At 48.9% G+C, this 23,531-nt stretch overlaps 1 protein-coding gene across 1 annotated transcript in view; it reads left to right on the top strand.

Annotated features, from left to right (window-relative positions):
* The first annotated feature begins 6,161 nt into the window (after positions 1–6,161).
* LOC105684267 (histone-lysine N-methyltransferase MECOM-like) overlaps positions 6,162–23,531 on the top strand; it is a 64,012-nt gene continuing 46,642 nt past the window's right edge. The window contains exon 1 of the mRNA XM_048654065.1: positions 6,162–7,642. Coding sequence (XP_048510022.1) covers positions 7,606–7,642 — 37 coding nt within the window. The 5' untranslated portion in view covers positions 6,162–7,605. The remainder of the gene's footprint in view (positions 7,643–23,531) is intronic.

The raw sequence follows: 23,531 nt of genomic DNA, 5'->3' as shown, positions 1-23,531 counted from the left end.
CGTTTTCTAACGTCGCGAGGAACGAGAATCCGCGAACGATTCGCGCCGGTTTGCGGGTAGGAAAAGTAAAGTACGTGTACCTAGGAGTCGAGTCGCGACAGCCCGAAAAAAATTCCGAAAGCATCGAAGTGGCAGCGACGGTGCGGCTGAACTCCGATCGTATTTTCTAGTCGATAGGTATTGTATAACAGCTTCGAAAACGCGTCCTCCTCCTTCGGCGATCGATCGATAAGTGGAGAGCGAGGGGTGCGGATGGAGAAGCCCTCTCCGGAATATTGGCCTTTTAGCCGAGGGGGAGGAAGATGGCGAGTGGTTTTTATAGTCGGTAAGGGTCAGAGAGGGTCAGGGAGGGACCTCGCTCCTCCTTTCCTTTTCCGTACAGTGTCCCCAATACACTCGGCATTCGTCATCGGCACTCCCTCACACTTTTTCCAACTTGATCGCCGCTCCTCTGACTTTTTTTTTTACCGCACCGGTCGTCACACGCTAGGTAAGAACCACCTCGTCTCACCCTCCCGTTCCTGTCCTACGGACCCTCGCGATCTCCCAGAAATATATTTCCGATGAAGGACATGCAGGAGCATTCGGCGTTCTATTTCCCCGCACGTCTAATTTTACCCCGTCAAATTTTCAGACAAATTTCGCCGAGTCTGAGGAAGATCCGAAATAATCGAGGGCTCGAGAGCCCGCGGAGCGAACTTGTTGCGTTTCCGCTAGCGGAGTAAGTGAATGGTGATTAAACACGGAGTGAAAATCCAGTTTCGATAGGTACACGATTTTCGATCGGATTCCATTAGGAACTGTTTGCTGCCGTGGGGTGGAAGAGCGCTGATGGAAAGGGCTCGTAAACAAGGTCGGTTTCCGTTTTACGAGAGAACTTCCCGTCACGGCTTTTCCTCCGCTTTCGCCCTCTCCCTACGCGGGCGAGGCGTATAAAACTTGCGATGTGTCCGTGTACGTAACTACGATATCACGGGGAACGGAAGTTTGCCAATGTATGTATAGCTGGAAGCTCCGGAGATTTTTGGTCGCAAAAGAAAATTCAGTCATCGCCATGGAATGAGCGAAGAGTCGTATGTCGAGCAGTTCGTGCAACCTAGAGTCTCACACCGGTGCGCGCGGAGAATACACGAGTTCCCTCGAAACGAATCCAAGTTGCAGCTGCGGTGCAGCGATGATGGTCCTTTCGCTTCCGAGTAAAGTTGACACGACGTAAGGCTGTTACGTTAGCTGCGTTCGCCGTTGGAAGCGGAACGCGAACCCTCCCCCTCCCCGCGCGTCCCCCGGAATTATACCGACGCCGCTTCTCGGACTCCACATCCCGTCGTCACCGTCGACGTGTGTTCACCTCTACGTTATAACGTCGGTGACGTTTCCACCGCCTCGAGTCGCGCTCGTTTTAACCATCGACCTATAGGTATATGTATATAAAAAGTGTACACCTCGCACGCCGTGCACCTCTATAGTACGTTATACCAAAGCACCACCCATACCAAAGGAACGGCAAAAGCTTTACCGGTCGCCCTCAGCTGCGCAGTGCAGCGCTTCTCCGGCGAGGAGGTCATAAAGTCTGCGACGGGAGGGCTCGTCAGGAGTGAGATTAATTGAATACCGAGTACACGGAGCGCAGGGACGGATCGCATTCGGGGTACTTTCGCACGCCGACCAACTCCGACTGTCACGTACGCGTATATTAAACAAAAGGAAAAGTGTGTCGACCTTACCCAACACTTTTTTTTTCCCCTTTTCTTCCTCTCTCGCTCCATCCCTACCGTTAATGCTCGCTTTTAAAAAATTATTTAGCTGATCATATTTCTCAGGATAATCCGTCCTTTTCGATCCTTTGGAAAAATTTCAGAAAAGCTCGAAAACATGTCGACTGATGACAATTGTCACCTAGAATTTTGTATACTTATGTGTAATGACAGCGCGGCCCTGCTCGTTTCAGCGATAGACACGTATATTCGATTTGTGCTAGCCGCTCCGAGATTCATCCGGATCGTACGAAACACCTGCTCCTGGATCGGTGAGGCTATAGAGCGTCGGGACTACGTTACAATAACGTGATGTTATATTAACATTAATTTGAGCGTAAGCGAGATGCCGCGAGGCTTTCTCCGCAGACGTTTCGCGAGGGCCTTTTGGACTTATTTGCTTGTAACGCGAGCGCAACTCGGCGATCGCCTTCGCAAGCTGCACACCTCCGACGTCTACACCGGCCCGGCGTGCAGAGTCCGAGCAAGAGTCTGCACGCAGCTGAACACGAGTAAGTGCAAAACGAACAAACGAATAAGCCGCGAGACGAAAAAACATTAAGGGAGCGGACGAGATGGCCGCTGCACCATCCCCCGTCCCACCTCATTTCGCTGTTACGGTGTTCTCGCCGTAGCTCCGGGGAGTGTCGTCTTACACCGGGGGGATTCGGCGAGCCGTTGGCGCTGCCCCCGAAACCGCGGAGCCCACGTAGGGTCGGCGGACGAGTCATCTCGCGTACCGTACGTCTCGCGTCTGGTCCGCGCCCGCGGTCATTTGCTTCGCGTACCGTGAAGAATTTCTATTAGGACTCTCGACCGCCGACGAAACTCGAAAAGCAAACTTCGCCGTGGTTCGCGAATATTCAGCTCCGATATCCTGTGCGAACGCTGCAGGTAGCACCGCGCGTGCTCGAGCGTCAGGCGAGTTAAAGAACGCGCGGCTAGCTCAGTTTTTCTTTGATTATTCAATCTCTTTACGTTTTATGAACAAAATGTCGTACAAAGGAGGCGTTTAACCTGTTGGCGATCGGAGGATATTGGGGGTGTGAAAAAAAAAAGAATAAGGGATAAAAATGTGCGGAACGATAATCCGCAGCTGCGTAGGTGCGGTGTCCGACGTAACGGGTGGTAGTCGTTACGAAATATGCATCGCGCCGCGTGTCTTTGAAGTCGAGGAAGCCATTCGGCTAATTAGCTTCGCTGAACAAGGACAATGAAATTGAACGGCGTCGTTTAATCACTAACTCGCAGACAATCGATGCCACTGCACCGAATTCACCACCGGCTAGGGAACACGCTCGCTCGCTCACCTTTTCCGGTAATTGGCACTTTCTAAGGTTTCCCAAAGAACCGCGAACTCCTTATTTTTCTACGAGGTGCTTCGCGCGTCTCGCAGATACAACCGAACGTTGAGCGCGCCTATATTTTATTCGCGGGAAGAATATCGACCCGTCCGACAATTGGTCGAGCGGTTGATAAAAATTCCGGTTGATATAAATCGTCGTTTGAAATTTTTGATGCAGTATTTACAACCGATCCAGATCGACGTTGCGGGTGGGCAACGGGTGATCGAGCATTACGAATTCTTGATCGAAGATCTAAGACTTCTGCAGCTAGAGGCAATAAATATAATTGGTTTCGCTTCTGGCCACGATATAGCTACGGTATATATAACGCCGTTCCGCGGTGTGTGTGTGTGTGTGTACGCGGATAGGCTTGCGGGACGGAACGTATAAATCTACGGGTCTGCGCGGTAGTGATTGCACGGAACGCATAGCGGAGCATTGCGAACCGCGTTACAGAGTCGTATTTACGCTATGCAGCGCGAGGTGAAAACCGCGAGGGTATTGCCTACGCACCGCGTTGTATTACGAAATGTACGCGTTGGATATAACACACCTCCGGCAAACGCGACTCGCTTCGAAACAAGCCGATCCCAACCTCTGTACCGTACGAGCGTCGATGCATCATGGCTGCCCTTTGTGAAATTACCTGCATCTCATTTCGCACACACGTGTGCGCAACGCGAACGTTGTTATTTTACGCGCTGCCTCGGATTTATTATTGGTTCGAAGAATCTTTCGCTTTTCGATAAAGAGAAAAAAGAAAAAAATGAAATTAAATATGATTAGAGCCATTGTTTCCGATGCTTCGAAAACGACGTCGATGAAGAATTCGCGCGCGGTTTTCTCTCGAATTAAAATTCGCATTCAACGAAAAATAATGAGTCTCGCCGGGCGATTCGAGTAGACTCGAGAGTTTCGATGAATAAAGAAATCGGACACAATGCTTCCGTTAGTCTGGATATAATTTCGGGTATTTATTCCTTCGAGATTCCGTATAATGGACCGTTCCAAATTGTACATTCTCACCGCGAGATTGAATTCCGCGACATCTCGTCGTCGAGTTGATTTCGCAATTATTCGTAACATACTCACAGATCGTTTCAACCTGTGCGCTCTGATTCCCGGTAAAAATTTGTACGCGAATTCTGCTGAAGAAAAACGAAAAAGCGAAAAGAAAATAAAATATAAAGTAAGGAATAAATTCAGTTCCTCGGTACACGAGCTTGCGATTTCCAAAGGAAGCGGCAGCCCCCCCCCCCCCCCTCCCCGAACGTTGTGAATTGTATACATGAAAGAGGGGAGAAAAAGCTGAAAAAATTATTTCTCTCGCTAAAAACTGTGGGTGCGCTCGACTCCGGACTTTCCGCATTCGCTTACTTCGCGAGGAACCAATACGAACCCAGGAACGCGTTATCAATAGGACAATTTAATTTAATTTGGTATTTATTGACGACAGTTAGACGCGGAGTGTCGCGTTTTTTCTTTTCTTCATTTTTTTTTTTCCAATCCCCCTTTCCACCCACCCCCCGACGATTTGCGTTTAGGGCTGCTCGACGCACGTATACGTGTATACAACGCTCATATCGACGGCATATTCTAGAAGCAGCACAAAAACGAGCAAAGCAGAAGAGAGAACAAACAAACATTTACGATTTCCCAGATGAAAATAAACACGAGACGCACGTTTATGTACGCTGCAGTTGTCCCCCCCCCTCCCCCTCCCCCTCCCCCTCGCCGCCCTCACCTCCCCCCTAGTTCGTATATCGTACTCGTATACCGTAGCCGTACGTAGAGACGTCGAGAGAGCTGCGAGCGAGCGAGTTGTCGCTGTACCGCCGTCGCGATATTATTTCCGTTTCACCGTCCACCACCACCGCTATACCATACCGACTTCTAAAGCCCACTGGACTGTAACCATCATAGTTCGCAAGCTGAGGCAGTTCTTGTTAAAATAACGGCTATACTTACGATTTGAGAAGCTCTTACAGTCGCGGGTATACATATACCTACGTATACGTATACGTAATTAATAGTCAACAATGGAAACGAGCCTATATTTTCTTATTACCCTTTCATCGCGCCAGCGCTGTCGAGTCAGACTCTCGTGGTATGAATTTCTGTAGAGTCCTGAAATTTTCCTCAAGATCATCGAGCTTCTACGAGGAAGCTTCGTCGTTTGATATTTTTGACCGCGGGGATCGAGCTGACCGCGAGAAAGGGGATGATAATTGCCGGGTACAAGGGAGGGTCGGAATACCCCGTCGTATACCGTGCGGTGTATATAATATACTTCTATACAAAATGAAATAAGGTCCGAAGAAACCGTTTCTGTTCTATTCAGACAATAGCGGGCAATTAAAGGCATAACGAGACCTTAGCAGCACGCTGCAGGCGTTATTATACCATAGATGCGAATCGTCGCGACACCGCGGAGCTTGCATATTATACGTCGGGTCACGTGTACGACTGTAAAATCGGTACGCGATGCGACCAGAGACTGAATTATGTACGCCAGATATTTTTAGCAGCTCGAATCGCTCCCTACGGAACGCAACACCTGCGTACTTTTTTTTTTTTTTTTTTTCTGCTTCGACTAGAACGTAATTTACGTACGCACTACGCCGCTGCACCCTCCGCACCAGCCAGCCCAGCGTCCTACCGACGCGTGGAACAAATCCTGAATTATTCGATAGTCCAACCGTTGGATCCTAGGATCGGTTGAGAAGAAAAAAAAATGAAAATCCGTCGATTCGATGCAGCTTACGCTCGCCGAAGATATCGGTGGGGTTTCTCTTCTCTCCATTCCACCTGTGGGCGTCGACGTTTTTTTTCGTCCAAAGTCGTAACGAGATAGGGTTTGACGTTATAAAAGGAGTTGAAGAGGTAGAAATAAGAGGCAATAAAAGAGGAGACGTTTTTTTCCCGGAGTCGTAGTGTGGGACGTGGTGTGCGTCGGTGACGAGGGGGGGCGGAGCTGCGCGCGGGGGTGCGCGATCCGGTTGTTGCGGGGGTGAGAGCAGGACGGAGGGGTTAGTTTTGCGTGTGCGAGAGAGAGGTTGAAAACCACCAGGAGAGGCAGAGAGGCGAGCTCTCGTGAGGCGAGGAACCGACGGAGTTGGTGGTCGATGCGCGTTCACTACGGCTCACGCGGAGCTCCACGAAGACGTCGTCCACGGGGAAGTAATTTCGACCGATATCGTTTGCTTTTCTTCTTATCTCTCCCTCCGGAATCTCCCCCCCGGAAATCTCATCGGCAGCTTCCGAAATCATAGAATTCCGGTGCACGAGTTATCGCTGACTTTTTATTGAAAAACGCATTTGAGAAAAAGAGAAACAAAAAAAATGAACAAAGGTAAAAATCGAATGGGCGCGTAAAAATTTCGCGGGATATTATCGCACGTTGAACTATCAGCGATAGTTTCCTCGTCTATCGCCTTCGACGTAATTGGCCGAGCGTTCGTTCTTCCGGCGAGAACGTCGGACGAGGAGGTGTCGGTAGAAGGTAGAGAGACACGGAATCCACCTCCGCGGGCGGCAAGGTAAAGAATATCCTCCCCACTTGAATCTCGACGGAGGGAAAAAGGGACCGAGTCAACTTGAGAAGAGGACGTGGAGGACGCGGAGGTAGAGGAGATACCGGCTGATCATTGGCGGACAGAATACGGCTGGTGGGGGGTCAGCCCCCGAAGAACGAGGTGGGGCAGGGGCGCGAAGAAGACGACGCACCGACTCTGATGACGGGGAGAGAGTTGGTCGGGGGTGGCGGAGGCGGGGTAGTAAGGAGGAGGCGATGCGGAGGACAGAAGCTGGAGGATAGATCCGAACCACGTCGGGACTGAGGGCGGACGGATCGACTGAACGACCGAACGAACGAACGAACGAACGAACGAAGAAACGGAGGTACCGACGCGCTGGTCGCTGAAAAACGTCGAGACGCCGGTCGACGCCGAGAGGGGGATATTCGTGGTGGAGAACGCGAATCCGACGTCTCGAGCGAGACAACTTGAGGTGTCGCTAACGGATCGGCAACGACGCCGCGAGGTGTTATACCTTTAAACGTGCCGGAGGGATTTAATTTCAACCCATCAATCGGCCCCGGTGCTTCGGGGACAGTCGATTTTATCGTTCGTTCATACGTGTCCGTCGTTCGGTGGACACCAGGAGCTCACGATTCCGATTCCGTTGAGTATATCGAAAAGAGCCGCTAACTGCGTTCGAAGCGTTCGTTGATCGCGATCGGAGGATGAAGAAGAGACTACTGTGCAACTGACGAATCATAAATCACGTAGATAGGACGAAATTTCGTTAATTGCATGAAGAAAAAAATTAACAAGTTTCGGTGAATTTAACCGATCTGCGTTACAACCGCTGACGTTTCCGTTTATAATATTAAAATACCGGGAGGCAAGTGTTCGGGAATAAATAATATTGGTGACCTGCATGGCTCTGGGAACTGATAAAGGCGTTAGTGTTTTGTTTTCAAGATTGTTTCATTCCGTTCAACGATGAGATCCAAGCCGGTGGCGAGAAGACTGGCACAGGGTGAGTTCTTTACTTTATTAGCAATCGTTGCGTCGAACATCATCATTCGTTGAACCGAATAAGCGGGCGCCGCCATTTCTCCAGCTGTCCACGTTTCACGCTAACAATAAGAGTTTTACATTTTCGCGCGGCGCTACTGATTACAAAATCTTTGATCATATCGTATTTCCTGCGACAAGTTTTTCACAGCTGAAAACTTCGCGCGTTCGTTATCGTCGAATCTGCGAGAGAGTGAAGAGAGGAGGTTTTAAGTAAATACGCGCATACCCGCGACCGGTGGCCGCGGACCACTTTTAAAATCTACAGAGTAGGTTCTGATAAGAGTCGCCTTTATATGCGCCTATCAAATAACGGTCCATGATATAATTCGATGGGGCAATTAATGGTGAGCCTCTTATCTATTTCAATTTCATTGTTTTAGCACGTATATACACACACGTACGGTGGTGAATGTGAAATATCCCGGGTCCGATCAGTGGCTCGAAATGAGCGTTACAACGACTCACGCAGGAGTCGTGATCATTTATGACCAGTTATTACGTAATTACATCTGACGGTATTCTTGCAAAGTTTATAAAGGCTGTCACGTAAATTTGACGTTCGGCGTTTATCGACTCCGATGTTGAGATCGAGTCGTTCCAAGTAGCTTAAATTTGGACTCGCGTTTTTGGGGTAGGGAGAAACCATCGTGGATATTATTCCAATCATTCTATATGTACGAGAAGTCATGTATATCGAAACTCTTGCATAAAATTTGTCAAAAAAAAAGTAAATAGACAAATTACTTTTACTACTGTAGAATCATATACCTATTCCCATATGACGGGTGATAAGGTCGAGAAGACGAAGATGCAATTACATCGTCACGATCCGTTGAAACGACTACGTGCAGCCTCAGGTTTGCGGGAGCGGCAGCTATCGCGGTGCAGCATTCGCTCGCCTCGTTTTTAATCTCCGTGTAACAATACGAATGTAGGTGTAAAAATGACAGTCCGATAGTAAAAGAAAAATTTATATTTTCCGTGGAATTCCCCCATCGAAGGTTAAAGTCTCGCTACCCACCGTACGGTCGCGATCGATGTATCGGATGGAGAAATTGATTGAAATTCACAACGGTTTGATATCGGTCGACTCGCTTCATCGATTGAATTTCTGCAACGATAATAACAGACGCGATTCGTGGCATCGATCGATTCTCAATGCGCGATGCGAAAAAAAAACAATTAATCTCGCATAGATTCGATAACTGATCGGGGAAAGATACAAGATCGGATAAAATTCCGAACCGATCTTTGACTCGTCGACGCTCAAAGTAGGATCGCCGAAAAGGTGAAAATTTCGGGGTTTCTGCTCCCGTTTCACCGTTACCGCAACACTCACATCGGAAGCATGAATTCTGTAGTTTCGTTACGCAAGAATTAACTCTGGTACAGGTATCGGTGGCTGTACGACACAATTTGAACCCGCGCGGTCGGCCGATAACAGAAATGAGAAATGAAATTGCCTATAAGTCGCCACGGTGCATCGTCGTGGTGTGCGTCATTATTCGCAAGAGGTGGTCGGGAGTAAACGTGGAGTGTCATTTTGCGGTGAGGAGTCGTGCGTGACAGTGCGGTTGCAAACGCTTTGCAATGGATGTGACAACGGTCCGGCTTGGTTCCCCCCCCCCCCCTTTCGTCTCCCTTTGAGGCGACATACGTAGTTGGCGTATTGCCGTATCGGTTGATTGTGGGTCCGCTTCGCTCGCCGGAGTTTGTCGCCGTTGCTAATAATAATGATAATAGCCCACGTAACTCCGCTGCCGGCAGGGGGGCGGGGCCAGCGATATTCCTCTCCTCGCTCACGGAGGAGATTTTCCTCTTTCGTTACCCCTACTCGCGTCATCGACCCACTCCTCCGGGAACCTCACCTCACTCCTGGTCGCCTCTCTTCGCTCTATCTTGTCTCGTCCGCGCATCCTCAGCGGTGCCCCCACTACCAAAATATCTCATTCACCAACACGTTTGTCTACCGTACGAACTTCACCGCAAGTCCCGCCTCCTCCTCCCGTGCCGGATTCATTTTTTTTTTTTGTTTTTTTTTTCATTTTTTCTGTTTTCTCCAGAATGCTCGATTCTCGCACCTCAACGCCTCATCGGTAGGCTGATTGTGAGCCACCAAGTTGGGCGGATCGTTAACCGATCGATTGTAGTATAGGTACCTCTTCGTTAAACCTGCATGTCTACGGTAATCGACTTTGTTGCCATAGACGAAGGCGTCGCATCAAATTGGCTGACCATTTGCGCGCGAGTTTTCAGAACGTTAAAGGGTATACGTACTCTTGTACTGTATACGCGGCGTATCGAATCCGCTCGAGCCCGCTTGTTATAATAGGTCCGCGTATTATTAGCGAGGCGCTTATTAAACGGGGGCGAGAGGCGCCCGAGTCTCGATAAGGCAATAAATTAAGAGTTAACCGTGTCGAGTTGTGACGAGTATTTGATTATGCCGTATTCACACCGATTTCGTCATACCCCGCTACTCGCGAAACGCTTTCGCGATTAAACCATATTATGATAAGGTGTGATAACGTCTACGACGAAATCGATGTGGGGGCGGCTTTAAAATCTGCGCCGTGCGTACATACAGATATATATATATACAACTACCCTGGATGTAAACAAAAAGCTAATTGAAACTCCGTCACGGTTTTGAAAGCGAGGCACTATGTCAAAACACGGAGAAGAAATATCGTCCGATAAGAAAGATATAAATCTACGAAAATGTGATTGAGGGTGAAAAAAAAAAAAAATCGATGAAAAAACCACGATTTATCGATCGCCGCAGATCCCATCGGTTGATTAGAAAAATCTTTGAGAGTTGAACGCGGTCATCGATGTACCTTTATTAGATTCTCCCCGCGATTCATTCTCCATAAGCACGACGGTACTTTTATTTTACGCCCTTGTGCGTCGTACCGCAGGTAGTATTTCGTCTGGAAGAGAAGCTAGCGGTTCCATGAGGATACCTACACCGAAACTTGGCAAAAATGTAGATTGATCTCTCTTTGTGTTCCCGTTGCTGCATGAACCCGCCGCAACAATACCGCGTCACTTGGAAACGGGCCCGGTTGGCCACAAAAGATTTAGTTGAACAACGAGCTAACGTTAATTTCTTATTATTATATATATTATATACGTATACAAGGTGTACTCCCCGCACACGTATACCCTATTTATTGTGTGTAAAGCTGAGGGAACGACAGTTGTTCGGGAGCCGAGCGAGGAGTGATAGACTACATACGGGAGAAGCCATTGTCACTACGTCGCATGTCTCTTACACCGAGATTTTTCAATAATGGAACCCGACAAATAGGAGCGGACGATCATTTTCTCTATAACCGTAAAACAAAGCGCGTATCAGACAATGAGATATACATATATATTAAAGTCCCATGCAGCCGATTCCACGTGCCCCGGATTTCAACGATTCTAATCGATCGCCATCGATCCGTATTTAAAAACGCGATCGTATTGAAAAAAAAAAAACGTCTCGAAGGGATCACCTGGTAATGGATTTGAATAAATTGCGATAAAAGCCACGCCGTACGTACTACGAACCTCGAATGCTCCGTGTAGTATAATAGCTTTGGGCAGCGGCGGCGGTGCCGATGTGAGACTCGAAATATGTTTTACCTATGGGAAAAAATTGAGCGAGACGCTTGGCGGCGGTGCAGCGGGCGAAGGTCACATGGGTTGATTTAATAGGGGGGAGGGGGGGGTTCCCGCGATCCGTACGTCTCTTGTGTCGCGTAGTACGCGTATACCCCCTCCGAATTTGACAATGCTCTCTTCTCACCCTCGTTAGAGGTAATATAATAATTTGTCAACGAGTACTCAACGGATCTTATTAGAATCTGTAAGACAAAATCCGTTAAGGCTTGACTCGCGACTCTGGAGCGGAGAGCGAGGCTGCGAAAACAATAGAGACCAGTCTTCGGTACGTAGGTCACGCTACCGCTGTGAGCGCGGAAGACAATCGATTCCTCCTCCTCGAGTGTGTAGTAGCGCGACGTAGTTCCGCCGGCGGTAAATTGGAGTACGCGATATACGTACGTAATGTACGTACCTCTATATACGTCGTGCACCGATACGCCAGGGGTGGAAAGAACGAAGAATTGCTCTTTAGCTTCCAGGTGGTGGAAATATCTCGGCCGTACGGCGGAGCCGTGTTGTCGGGTACGTACGGCGTATAGGTGAAAAACCGCATTCGGTACGAGACGATTATACCCAAAAAAACGGCCGGTGAATCAATCCCCCGCAGGACCTCCCATTCAGGTGCATCCTATTGAGGTCGTACAGTGGAACGCAGAATAACCAACCGGAAGTCGAAAGGTATATATAAGAGGAGACAAAGCGGAGAAACTTCGGTTGCGCGGACGCGGACGCGGCGCTGTTTCTCTGCTCTGTTTCATCGCGCTTTTGTCTTGCTTCCTGAGCGAGGATCGTCGTGAATAAAGTGTATGAATAGATCGGATGATCCTGAGGTAGGTCAGGCCCACTGTACGCGGGGTTCCTTCTTCTAAACTTTATTCTCGTCCTCCTCTCGCCCAACTTCAAAACCCGAACGAAACGAGATCCTTTCCAACCAAATCTCGCCTCTTCCTCCGATTCATCGCCCGATCTTGATCTCATTTTAATAGCTCATTTCATCCCCCCCGTAAAGTTCCGTGAGCCACGCATGCGAGAGACATCCTGTCGTCTTCGGGCTAACCCAAATTCGTGAAAAAAAAAACAAAAAAAACAACAAAAAAACAAACAAACCACAAAAAAGACGAGAACACCCGAGCAAAAAAAAAACAAGGTCCGTCCATCCATCTCTTACAATTAGATGAAATTTTTACCGCGATTACTTGTAAATCTCAACCGGTGAACCGATTCCCACGGTCGCTGCGCTCATAAAATTACACGTAATTCGTTCCGAGGTTTATCGGAATGTAGAATAAAAGTATTCTACCTATGCGAGCCGACGATGAGGTCTTCGGGAAAGCACGTTCGCGCATCGGAGACAGGAGTTTGAAATTCTTTGAATTTTCGATATTTGTTATCTTCGGATTAGCGAGGGATTGTTTCGAGTGAAGATGATCGAAGACATCCCCTCGTATCGCGGTGTTCGTTAAATTAAATTCGACGCCTGAAAAATGCAGGTGTTGGGAATCAGGTGAATTTGGCGCTAAAAACTTTCGAATATTGGAATTTGTTAATCGATACATATTTATCAATAGTTCAGATTTTCGCGGCATGGGCTGCCCAACGGTATATATCATCCGCGACAGATCGGAGATGGCATTATGTTCGTACGAAGTTGATTGGAAACATAAATTTACTTCGTTAAATAATATCTCATAACGTTCGTTTATCTCCGCTCGGACTTGGAACTCTAACGGAAGACAGCGACGGTTTCAACTACGAAAAGTTCCGACTTACATCATTTTCAATCACAACGCTCCACTGCATTCAATCCTTCTTCGACATCACAGTCAGCCTATTTCAATCTACAGTCCGGAAAATTTTCTTCTGCCATTCGGGATCCCCCGCATTAATTAATAATCGCTCGCGAAGGTTTTCGCGTGGTGTACAGATCGATTCCTCGCTCGCTACGCTACGTATATATACGAAGCGAAGTTGAATACCAATTTTCAAACGGGGATATCAAACGCCGTATTAACCCAGAAGTTGAGTAAATCTGATAAGAACAATCACCTTTCTCGTTGAATGATTTTTTTTTTTTTAATTTTTCTCCTTCCATCGCAAGGCGCATACATATTTCGCATTATTATATTCGCGCGGTGTGTACGAGAACGCGCGTTGTGCCAGTATCTACGTAAGTATATAAACACGTGTACGATCACATCCGTGAAGAAAAATGTATTCCGTGATTTCATTCGCTCGGTGCAGGGTGCAGCTGATTTTACAACAGACCAATATACGCGATATCCGAACAATTCCTCGCTTCTTCTGTTGCTCCTGCTTTCATAGGAATTTCCAGCGGCAGCGAGGGGGAGCGATGTATGTTTTTTTTTTTTTTTTTTTTCTCTCAGCAATTTGTTTTTCCAACGATGGAATGCAATTAGTCGTGAAAACAAGGTGTGCGATTATGATTTCTTCGAGCCAATCAGACGTTGCGGACACACACAGGCTATACCGCGGAATTGAATGGCGCGTATAGCGCGATACGAGTTAGCACGGGTTGTAATAAAGGCCCTTGTTTTTTTAGATGGCAGGCAGCGGCGCTGCGGAGGGTGGCGGAAGGAGGGAGAGGGAGAGCGAGAGGGCAGAGGGAGGGAGGGGGAGGGTCAAAACGCCGAATCACCCGCGTCACTTGTTGTTGGTTGTTTGTGAAATTTCGGTGGCTCCGAATCTTAATTGCCGCTAGCTGCCTTCGACCTCGTTGGCATTGGCGGCTGTACGGCGCGACTCGAGTCGGAGGGATTTCGGTGGGCGTCGTTTAACGACCCCTGTAGCTCGGGACGATTGACAGGCAAACGGGCGACTCTTAAAATCAAACCGCGCCGGTGACGTTGATAAGAAATGAAAATAAACGAATGAAGAGAAGAAAGAGAGAACGTCGGAGGCCTCGGAGCCAAAAGGTAACTAACGACTCGAACGTACTTGAGGCGGAAAAATAATCCCTCCGCTAAATGAAAATCGACTAAATTATCGAAGAAATGATTGCGAGTAGGGAATCGCGATGAAAAAAACGAATCGCGGATCTGCGATGAAAGGAAATGAAAATCCGTGTAATTAAATCCGATTCGGTAACTATACCAATTAAGAAAGGTAAAAATACGAGCGTGTCTGTCGCGCCCTTTTATTTTCTATGCTTTACCATTTTACTTGATTGATCCGTTGCGGTTGTTTCGCAGCGAGCAGGTACACGCGACACCCACGCACTGTCTGTAAACGTGTGCGTTTCCGTGTGTAGGTTACACCGTGATGCCGGACGAATAGCGCGGGACGAAAGCGAGGGATAAGTGTGCGGGCTCGTTGTTGGGGTTAAGAGGCACGCTTCGTCGATAAGGCAATACAGCATTGTTGCTCCCCCGCAGCTCGATTAAATTATACAATTAATCATCTAATTAGGCGTTCAATTCTACGATCGGGTGACTGAGCATTCAATAAATATTTCTCTATAATTCAACGTTCCCTTTTTCAAAACCCTCCGATACCGGAAGGAGTTTTCCTTTCGCTTTTGTTAGATCGGCAGGAGACTATAGAGGCTGCATAAGAAAAAAAATAAAATAAAATAAAATAAAAGAAAAAATCAACGAGTCTCAGGACAAAATATGTTCCACGATCGACGACGAACGTGATTGAAAATCAGCTTGGGTTTCTTCGGACGCGCCTGAACGCCGGCGTTTCGCTTTGCCGGGAATCGCACGCGTTGCCTGACTTCGTGGATCCGCTGCCGCCGTATGCACCGGAGTACCCGTTATGGCCGTTACCATCGGCCGAGATTCACGCCACGAAAATCTTCCCCGCACGATCGTATTCTCGCCGAAGTTGTCAGCCGTTATTCGGGAACAGCGAGTTCCAGCATCTGCTACATCGGCATCGTACATCATCCGATCCTCCCCTAAGCGGCACAATTTGGCGAAAAGTACGCTATCGGAGTGGATTATCACGTGACTCGGTGTGACTGATGCAGATTGCGTCTTCGTCGTACGTATGTACCTATGACGCGAAATATTCCGCAATGATTCACGCGGTACCGCGTGGTTATATGCACGGTCTTTTCTGACGGCGGATAAAATCTCCCCACCCCTCCCTTCTTGCACTCGCGTCAATCTTCGAGGCTGGTACACGAGGTATGAAATCGCTGTAAATAACAATGACAAATAGTATACAGCAAAGACGGATGACGCGAACCTTTCGCTCCGGCTTGGGTATAAACGTCGAGAGTTATTAAATCTTGGAATCTTCTTTTATTTCGCATCTATTCTCGGATACATGTCCGGGCTACGTCGGTCGAGCGGGGGGAGATGAGACGCGTCCCACGGTAAAGTGGAAAAGAAAGGGACGCCGACTTACCGTGACCAACCAGAGAAGCGTGCTTACGCATGAGTCGAGCGTCCATTAACTCGTCTCCGATTGTCTCCGATATTTCGCGCTTATTTTTTGCGTTCTTTTCCTTTTTTTTTTTTTTTTCTCTTGTCTCGTCGTTAGAAATTTTTTTTTTCACCCGCTCATAGAATCGGCAAACTTCGACGACCTTGAGCTTTTTAGCCTCAAGTCTTTTCCCGTCCACGCGTAACCGTCGGCGAAACGGTCGATGGATAGCTGGTGGCGAACGCCGCAAAGTTGGAGAGATCGAAGGAGATTAAACGGCTTTTTTTATATCTGCGTCGGTAACACGTCGCGTATCCATGAATACCTGAATACAAAATTGGATAAGTAAAGACAAGGTGTAGGGAAGAAGGTGTAAGCGGCGAACGCGTACACGCAGGGAAACGGGGGTTCGCGTGCGCGTCGATGGTTTACGACTCTCATTTCCCGCGCGGGGTCGTTTCACGGACACCCCTGCGGCTACCCGTACGACAGGCCACCGGATTTACATGACCATCGACTTCCCAACCGGGCCAAAATTTCAAATGAAAAGGCAGCGGAGAAACTCCGCGGTCATATCTGATCCCGATAACCGCAAACTCGTCGATTTCACCTATTGATTTTCACGCTGAGCAGATCAAGAAAAAAGCCCCAAGCGACATCGATTTTTCGGGGCCTCGACGAAATCACGTGAAACACTGGACACAGTGATTAAGAAAATCGTGAGCTCGATACGAGAGTTGGAAATTTCTCAGTGGGGGTTGAAAGCCGTTCCTCTAGGACCGCGTCGGTGGTCACGTAGCGACTGCGGACGTAGGAATGACAGGAGCCGTTATCTCGGTAGCCACGCGATATTGTCATCAGGGCGGTTCGCGGGGGGGCCTCAAGGAAGAGGCGATAGCATCGCCGAGCCGGTGGTTCCCACCCCTATCGCCGACCCTCTTCTTCCATCGGCCCCCGCGGGTTACGCGGCGGCCTTTTGCTGCCACCTCCCTACCCGACGTCGACCACTTCGCCGATATCACCCCACGGGCGATATAACCGCGTTATCTCGCACGCGAATTGGCCCAAGACGCCAGGAAAGAAGGCAGTCAGAGGCTACCTCGTGTGCGACTAATGGCCACCGACTCGAATCACCTTTAGACTTTTTTCAACCCAGAAACTCGGATCTGCATGAATTGCGCGTTTTCATCGTACGCGACACGAAGTCGAGAATCACGAGGAAGCGTGATTACGAAATTGCGTCGTTAACGTCGGGGTGTTCGTTTCGCTCGAATTGAGTATCTTATCTCGTAACTTTCGCGGTTATTCTGCATGACGAGTTCATCTTTTGCGGATTCGCCGAGATTCGGTTGGTCGTATTTTTGGCGATATTTTACCCCCGTGTTCGAACGTACGGCGTATGATCGAAACGTCGCGATATACGTTCGAGAAGCGAGTGACCATAAGGTCGATTCGGCGTAATAAGTTATCGGAAAGTAGTTGACGATAATATGTTTCCCTGCGACGGACACGTCCGAACTCCGGGGTGGCAACTCCGTTCACAAACACCACCCGCCGGCTCAAAACTACTACGGCGATAAGCACGAGCCGCACGGTTACGACGGGGTCATAGAACTCGTCGCAAAAGCTCTTGACTAATTTTTCTCAACCTCCCATAAACATAATAACGAAGAAGAAGAAGAAGTCGAAGACGACGAAGGAGACTAGCGCTCCGCGGAGAAAAATACTTAACCCCTTATCTATTTTACGGTGAGAAGCGTCTTTCGAGACCAGAAATATTATCGGAGGGAAAGCGAGGCTGCGGGTAGCCACTACTGCGCACACCCATAATTCCGACTAGGTACTTGTGGTTGAAAAAAAAAAAAAAAGTGTAGGGCTTAGTTTACGACCCCCTCGAAGATATACGCCGTACACGTATGTGGGTAGCGAACGACGCCTACCAACAATTGAACCTTTTGTCTTCATCTTCCGTCGCCGAAAAATTACCAACGAACAATCGAGGGGCACCGGTCGAGGGGCCCCCGTCTCTAATTATGACAAACTTCGGCAAAATATAGGAGCTGCTGTTGCAGACTCGAGAGTTCGTTGCGTGCGATATTTCGAGCTGTAACAGACTCCGTCGGATAATAATTGGCGGATATCTTTCTCTCCCTTAAAATGTACGTCCACTGAGAGTTCGTGAGGAGTATAAAATAGACGCAATATACGACGATACGTGCCTCGAACCGGCAACACGGGATCCCCGGCTCCCCGTGTTTATTATACTTTCCGTCACTGAACACTGCGAAAACAAAAAAAATAAAAAAAACAGAAAACAAAAAAAAGATTGAAAGAAAATACAAATATAATACGACAAACGGGTCTCCTATTCGCTCGATCGTTGACAGCAGTCGAATTTTTAACACGCGTCGCGCCATGATGTCACTAAAATTTGACCCGTGTAATTCTTAGGCCGATATCTCGCCGATCGAAATCAGTCAACAGTCCGAACCCCGTGTGTTTGTTATTTCGTCAACGTCTGCCCGTAGCGATTTCGTTTTGATTTTTCTTTTCTTTCGTTTCGTTTTGCATCGAGCGATTTTAGTCGGTTGATAATTCTTCGTGCGCGCACAATCACGTGTGACAACTCATCCATGATTTCGTACTTATTCCACGTTTACAGGTGAGAGCGAACTCTTTCGTAGAAATAGTAATTTCCCGACGTAAAAGCCATCCGTCCGTTTGTGCCTAATGTAAGCGAGCAGACGAGGCGGGTCATTGTCGCGAGAGTTTCAATGAAAATCTCCGTTGTAAGTTGAAATTACACTTTACGAGAACGAGTTCCGTGCATCATCCCGCCGCGGTATTGGAACGGCCGTTTCTCATGGGCGTGAGAGAGAAGCCGAGATTTCTTTCAGGGCCGAGTCCGTACCGCGTGCGCGCGTGTGTGCGCGGAGAGTCTCTCCGCTCTCGAGCAGCGCGCCGCGTCTTGGAAACGGGAGACTTTTGCGGTCCAAAGAATTCCGAGTGCATTATACGTGGAACTCGTATCGTTCCAGATTCCGCAGCGTTGCATCGTCTTTGAAAACTGCACCGCAGATCCCCCGTCCGCACCGTGCGCACGTAGCGTATACGCTCTTGCAGATACGTCCGCGGGTTCGTTCGAACAAAAACCGACCACCGCCTCCGTCGCCCCCCGTCTGTTTACGTTCGGAGGGTTGAGATATGAAAGTAAACTGATTGTAAACCGCTCCGCGAAAGCCTATAGAGTTCGGTGAGATACGGACACACCGTATCCCGTTTGCCGATACTTCGACGCGGATTACACGGCATGGTCGGCTGTTCCGCACCTCGTACGCAAAAGTTATATATCGTATACCAGGTGGCTTTGTATATCCGAATGTGAAAAAAAAGTGCACGGCTGTAAAGATACCCAAGCGGTTATATCGCCCGTTTCGCGTTACCGTAAACGCCGTACAATTGTTTTGATTCACGAAGAAGCGAATTACTCCGACCTGCGGTTACTTTTCCGATGTGGTTTGTGTAGCAGCGCGTACTACATCACGGATGTGCTCGAGAAAAATCGGTCGAATGGAGGCGTTTGTTTTTTTTTTATTTTCTATTCTTAACCGGGAATCCGGGGAAATGCGAGATCTCTCGTTTCGTTGCGTATATGCGCATATATTCATATATTCATGTAGATCGAATCGAGGTAACGAAGCCTCGTTACAATCGATGAAGAATCGATTCGATTCGCGACGCCCACCAAGTTCTGAGAGCGCCGCGGCTCCGTTTCAATCGGAGTTATAAAATATCGAATCGGATGATTATTTTTGGAATTACCGGAAATTGCACTCGCTGGCGTCGATACGTGGACGCCGTATCTCTACACGCACACGCGACGCGTCACCGACGTAGACCGTAAGATCTTGTTTGCGACGGCCCACGTAAATAAATGATCGCGGAATGAGAGGAAGTTTACTATGAAATGAGAAAAAAGGAAGGGAAAAAAAGTTATATTTATACAGCGCCGGCTCGAATCCACATTTTCAACAAATAGAATCAAGTAGGACGTGAGCGAATTATGAAGGATGAGGGATCGAGCCCCGTTGCGGCAGGTAGACGACGACGAGTAACGGGGAAAGAGGGGGGCAGGGGGGCAGAGGGGGAGGGGGGGGACGCGTTCGGGGCAGGCGGTGCTTTCCAAGATCGGAGTTCCCACAGACTCCGGGTCTCGTTGGCACACAAAAGCTTATCTTCTAAAAGATTCGCGGGCTTCTCGTCCGCGGCACATTCATACGGCATCCACAGGGTCTTGGGAAGCGTCGACGACGCTCCGTCCACACCCACGCGAACCTTCTCTCTTTTCGCCCCGTCTTTTTATCTCGCTCCCTCTCTCCCATCCCCCCCGTGCGCGTTTGTTCTTCGCTGGGAACGCTAGTCGCGAGACAAAACCGGACGGGACGAACGGCTGAAGCTGGTGGCGCGAATCGGGTTTAGGACTGTGTCAAATGACAGGACTCACTCTTGGAGCGGCGACGCTCGCCGCTGTCCGCGAACCACCGACCAACGAATGAGGTTAAAGGTCGCGTGGGAATGAAAAAAATCTTATTTCCATAAGGGGACGTCGCGTTCCGATCGTCCCAACGTATTCTATTCCTCGTATACGTACAATGCCGTTTCTTGCCACGTGAGATTCAACGCCGCCGTATATTCTCCACCCCCGTGCGAATTTCTCCAATTCAACGAGACGATAAGCGAAGTGATCGAATACCGTTCTGTTCTGTTCCGTTTTTTTTTTTTGTTCCCTCCTCCCATTCATTCATTCAGGATGAGATCCGTCGTTTGTTTCGACGGTGAATTTTTGAAGACAAAAAGCGAGTCTGCCGGAGCTGAAGGGTCATTACACGGTAAATTCCGCGTGTACGATTCGCGCGGGTTCTTTGCGCGAGGAGCGTTTCGGCATTTCTTTAATTTGTTGTTTATGTGCGAGGTGTGAAGTCCCATAATCAGAGTTTCGCACCCCGCACGCCACCCACGTGGAATAAGTGCCGTTCGAGTCGGTGCAGCGGCGACGAGAGGCGTCGATATTTCGCACGGGCAAACGGAGCGGACGTTGCGTGGAACATCGGGGAAAAACGGACGGACGGACGAACTGACGGAGGGACCGAGGGACATGTGCGGATTCTTACGGAGGACATATGCGGGACATTACGTAATTGTAAACCACGAAGGATGTGGGCGGGTGCGCGGAGGACGGGACTTTTTTCAGAGTCCTATTTTCGCTTGTTCCCGATCTCCGGGGCCCGACTAATCGACCGGTTAGTTCTCGCTCTTCTACCCGGTTTAACTTTGGCCAGGGTTTTTCTTCTCGCCGGGCAGATGTTACGTGACGTACCGCGTAGCTCTGGTTCGTTTCGCTAGTTAGCCAACGTGTTATCTGACCATCGTTAGGAGCTTCCGGAAAATACGTCGAAGCTTCCACACGACCGACGGGTTTCCGTTTAACCTACGTATTCGAGGAGCGGTAACTTCGGGCGCGGAAAGGAAAACATTTTCCAAAAAAAATAACGTGCGAGCGGTTCTTCCATCGGTACGTCGCCAGGACCGCGCCGATCTCCCATCGAGCCCCACGCGATTACGGAGGTCAGGGATATACGTTCGCGCCGCTAGCGCGGGGATTCGAGCGGAGTAAAACGAGGCGTTCTACTCCACCGGCCATTATTATCAACAGATTTAGTCAATGGAGGGCAACGGGAGAACATGTGTGAAATTAGCTTAATCTCTCCGGCTCCGATGACAATGGAGATACAACCGTACATCGTGTTCGTACGATGCACGGGACATCGCCTCTGCACGGGTGTCAAATCTCACCCCTGCACCGCCGACACTGTCCTGTCCCTGCGCATAAATACATTAGGGGATGATCCTTACAACGGCGTCGGACCGCCGATAACTCGTTATTCGTATCTCGCCCGGGTTCACCCCTCTCGTTTCGAAGTAATGATCGTTGGAAGATCGACGAATAGATCAACGCTGGATCATTTTATAATTTAAAACTCGTACGAATCGAAAGTCACCGATATCCGGTGTTTTTCGAAAAATTGGGAAATCATGGAGAACTCGTGATAAGCTCGACGACACGAGTTCGTCGCGTCGGCTGTGCCGGATTTTCCGTTCGAAAATTCCACGCCATTGGAACAGAGATATCGTCGGGGCAACGGCATGACAATGAGGCAGCTGGCGCGTGCTGGGGTTGTAACCCCTAATGTAGTTATATATAGTGTAGTTTCGTAGGTACACGCGCTTACAGTCGGGGCAAACAATAACGCGTTGCTCCGTGAGTGTGGAGTTCGATGTGCGTGGACGTGGATGCCTCAACGCTTTGTTGTCGTGGTTCTCGCGTCACTGCGCCCATCCATGGCTCTCCTCGTCCATCGTCCGTGAATTCTTTATTCGCCACGTAACGCGCAACATGTGCGTACGATTCGGAAGTTGACGCGAGTCCTGAGGCGACTAATTGAGTCGTTCCCCAACTCGATGGAGGGGAAGAGGAGGGCCCCCGCTACGTTTCGAAGATCATCCCGCGCGCTCGCAACTTTTTACGCCGAATTCGACGGTCTTTTTTGCGGAGAGAAAATAAGTACGCTCCAGTTGCGGAGGTTCGAAAAGTGAAACCATCGGTCGATATGGTTTCCAATTTTTTTGCTCGTCGTTCAAAATTGAAGCAAGCGTCGCAAGGCCCCCGAAATATTTCGGGGTCCCGTTTTATTTATTGGACTTTTTTTTTTGTTTGAACCTTGTGGGCCCGATAGATTCGTCTAAAAACTCCCCCGCCGGGCGGGCCAGACAACCCTAATGTCATGATTAAGTAATAAAACATTTAGATCCCTCGCGACCCCAAACTGAAAAACATCCCTCCGGCTCTTTCATGCCTTCTCTCTCCTTCTCTCTTTTTATGTAGCGTAGACTGCGGGCTGCTCTGTGACTTTCCCGCACTCGCGCACAGTGTACGCAATACACGGAAGGGCGTGACAACAGATGCGGCACAGCGTAGCTATCTACCCTCAACGTTTTCGGTATAGCCGCTGCCGGGAGTCTAGGGATTTTTTAGATCCGAGATAGCGACATTATGTGACCGGTTCTATGGACGACGTATCAGATATCGTCTACGGTTAACGAGTAATTGGCCCAATTGAGCTGTCCCTGCGTATATTTCGTCACATTGTGCGAGACGTATACCCCACCAGGTTCTGTCGCAAAAGATAAGAGGAAAAGTGTTTCGTCTTTACAGTTTATTCGACAACCCTTCGAGCGAAGCCGTTAGAGGATCGATAAATTGGGGGCATTCAATTCTCGCTTTCTCGTAACATAGAAGCGATGGTTACAGCTGATCCGAAGATTGAGAAGGCGGTGGATATCGTGTGGAAATTTTCGGATAATCTTCCAGTCAATTCCAGAGATAGTTCCGGCGTGGGACGTACCCTTCCGCTACGACGTATTCGGCCTTAAGAGGATTTCTCTAACCGGTGGATTACAATGTGTGCATCGCGTGCGGTCAAACAATGTCCCTTGGCTCGGCGAACGTCCGGCCTCCGGAAGTTGATTTATCGAGAATCGTGGCTGCTGCGGATTGCTAACAATTCCGGTTATTTCGGTTGTCGGTTATCTTCACCCTAACCCATCTATAGCTACGGGGGGGTCCGGTTACCGCGTTGAACTGCGAGCAATCTACAGTTTCAATGTACAAATTGCACTCCGATTACTCGCTCGCTCGCCTATACGTATTGTACGTGTCTATAGGTGTATATATTCTAATTCTG

This window comes from Athalia rosae, chromosome 4 (assembly GCF_917208135.1).
Source record: "Athalia rosae chromosome 4, iyAthRosa1.1, whole genome shotgun sequence".
In the NCBI taxonomy this organism is placed as follows: Eukaryota; Metazoa; Arthropoda; class Insecta; order Hymenoptera; family Athaliidae; genus Athalia; species Athalia rosae.
This window is presented reverse-complemented; position numbering and strand designations above follow the sequence as displayed.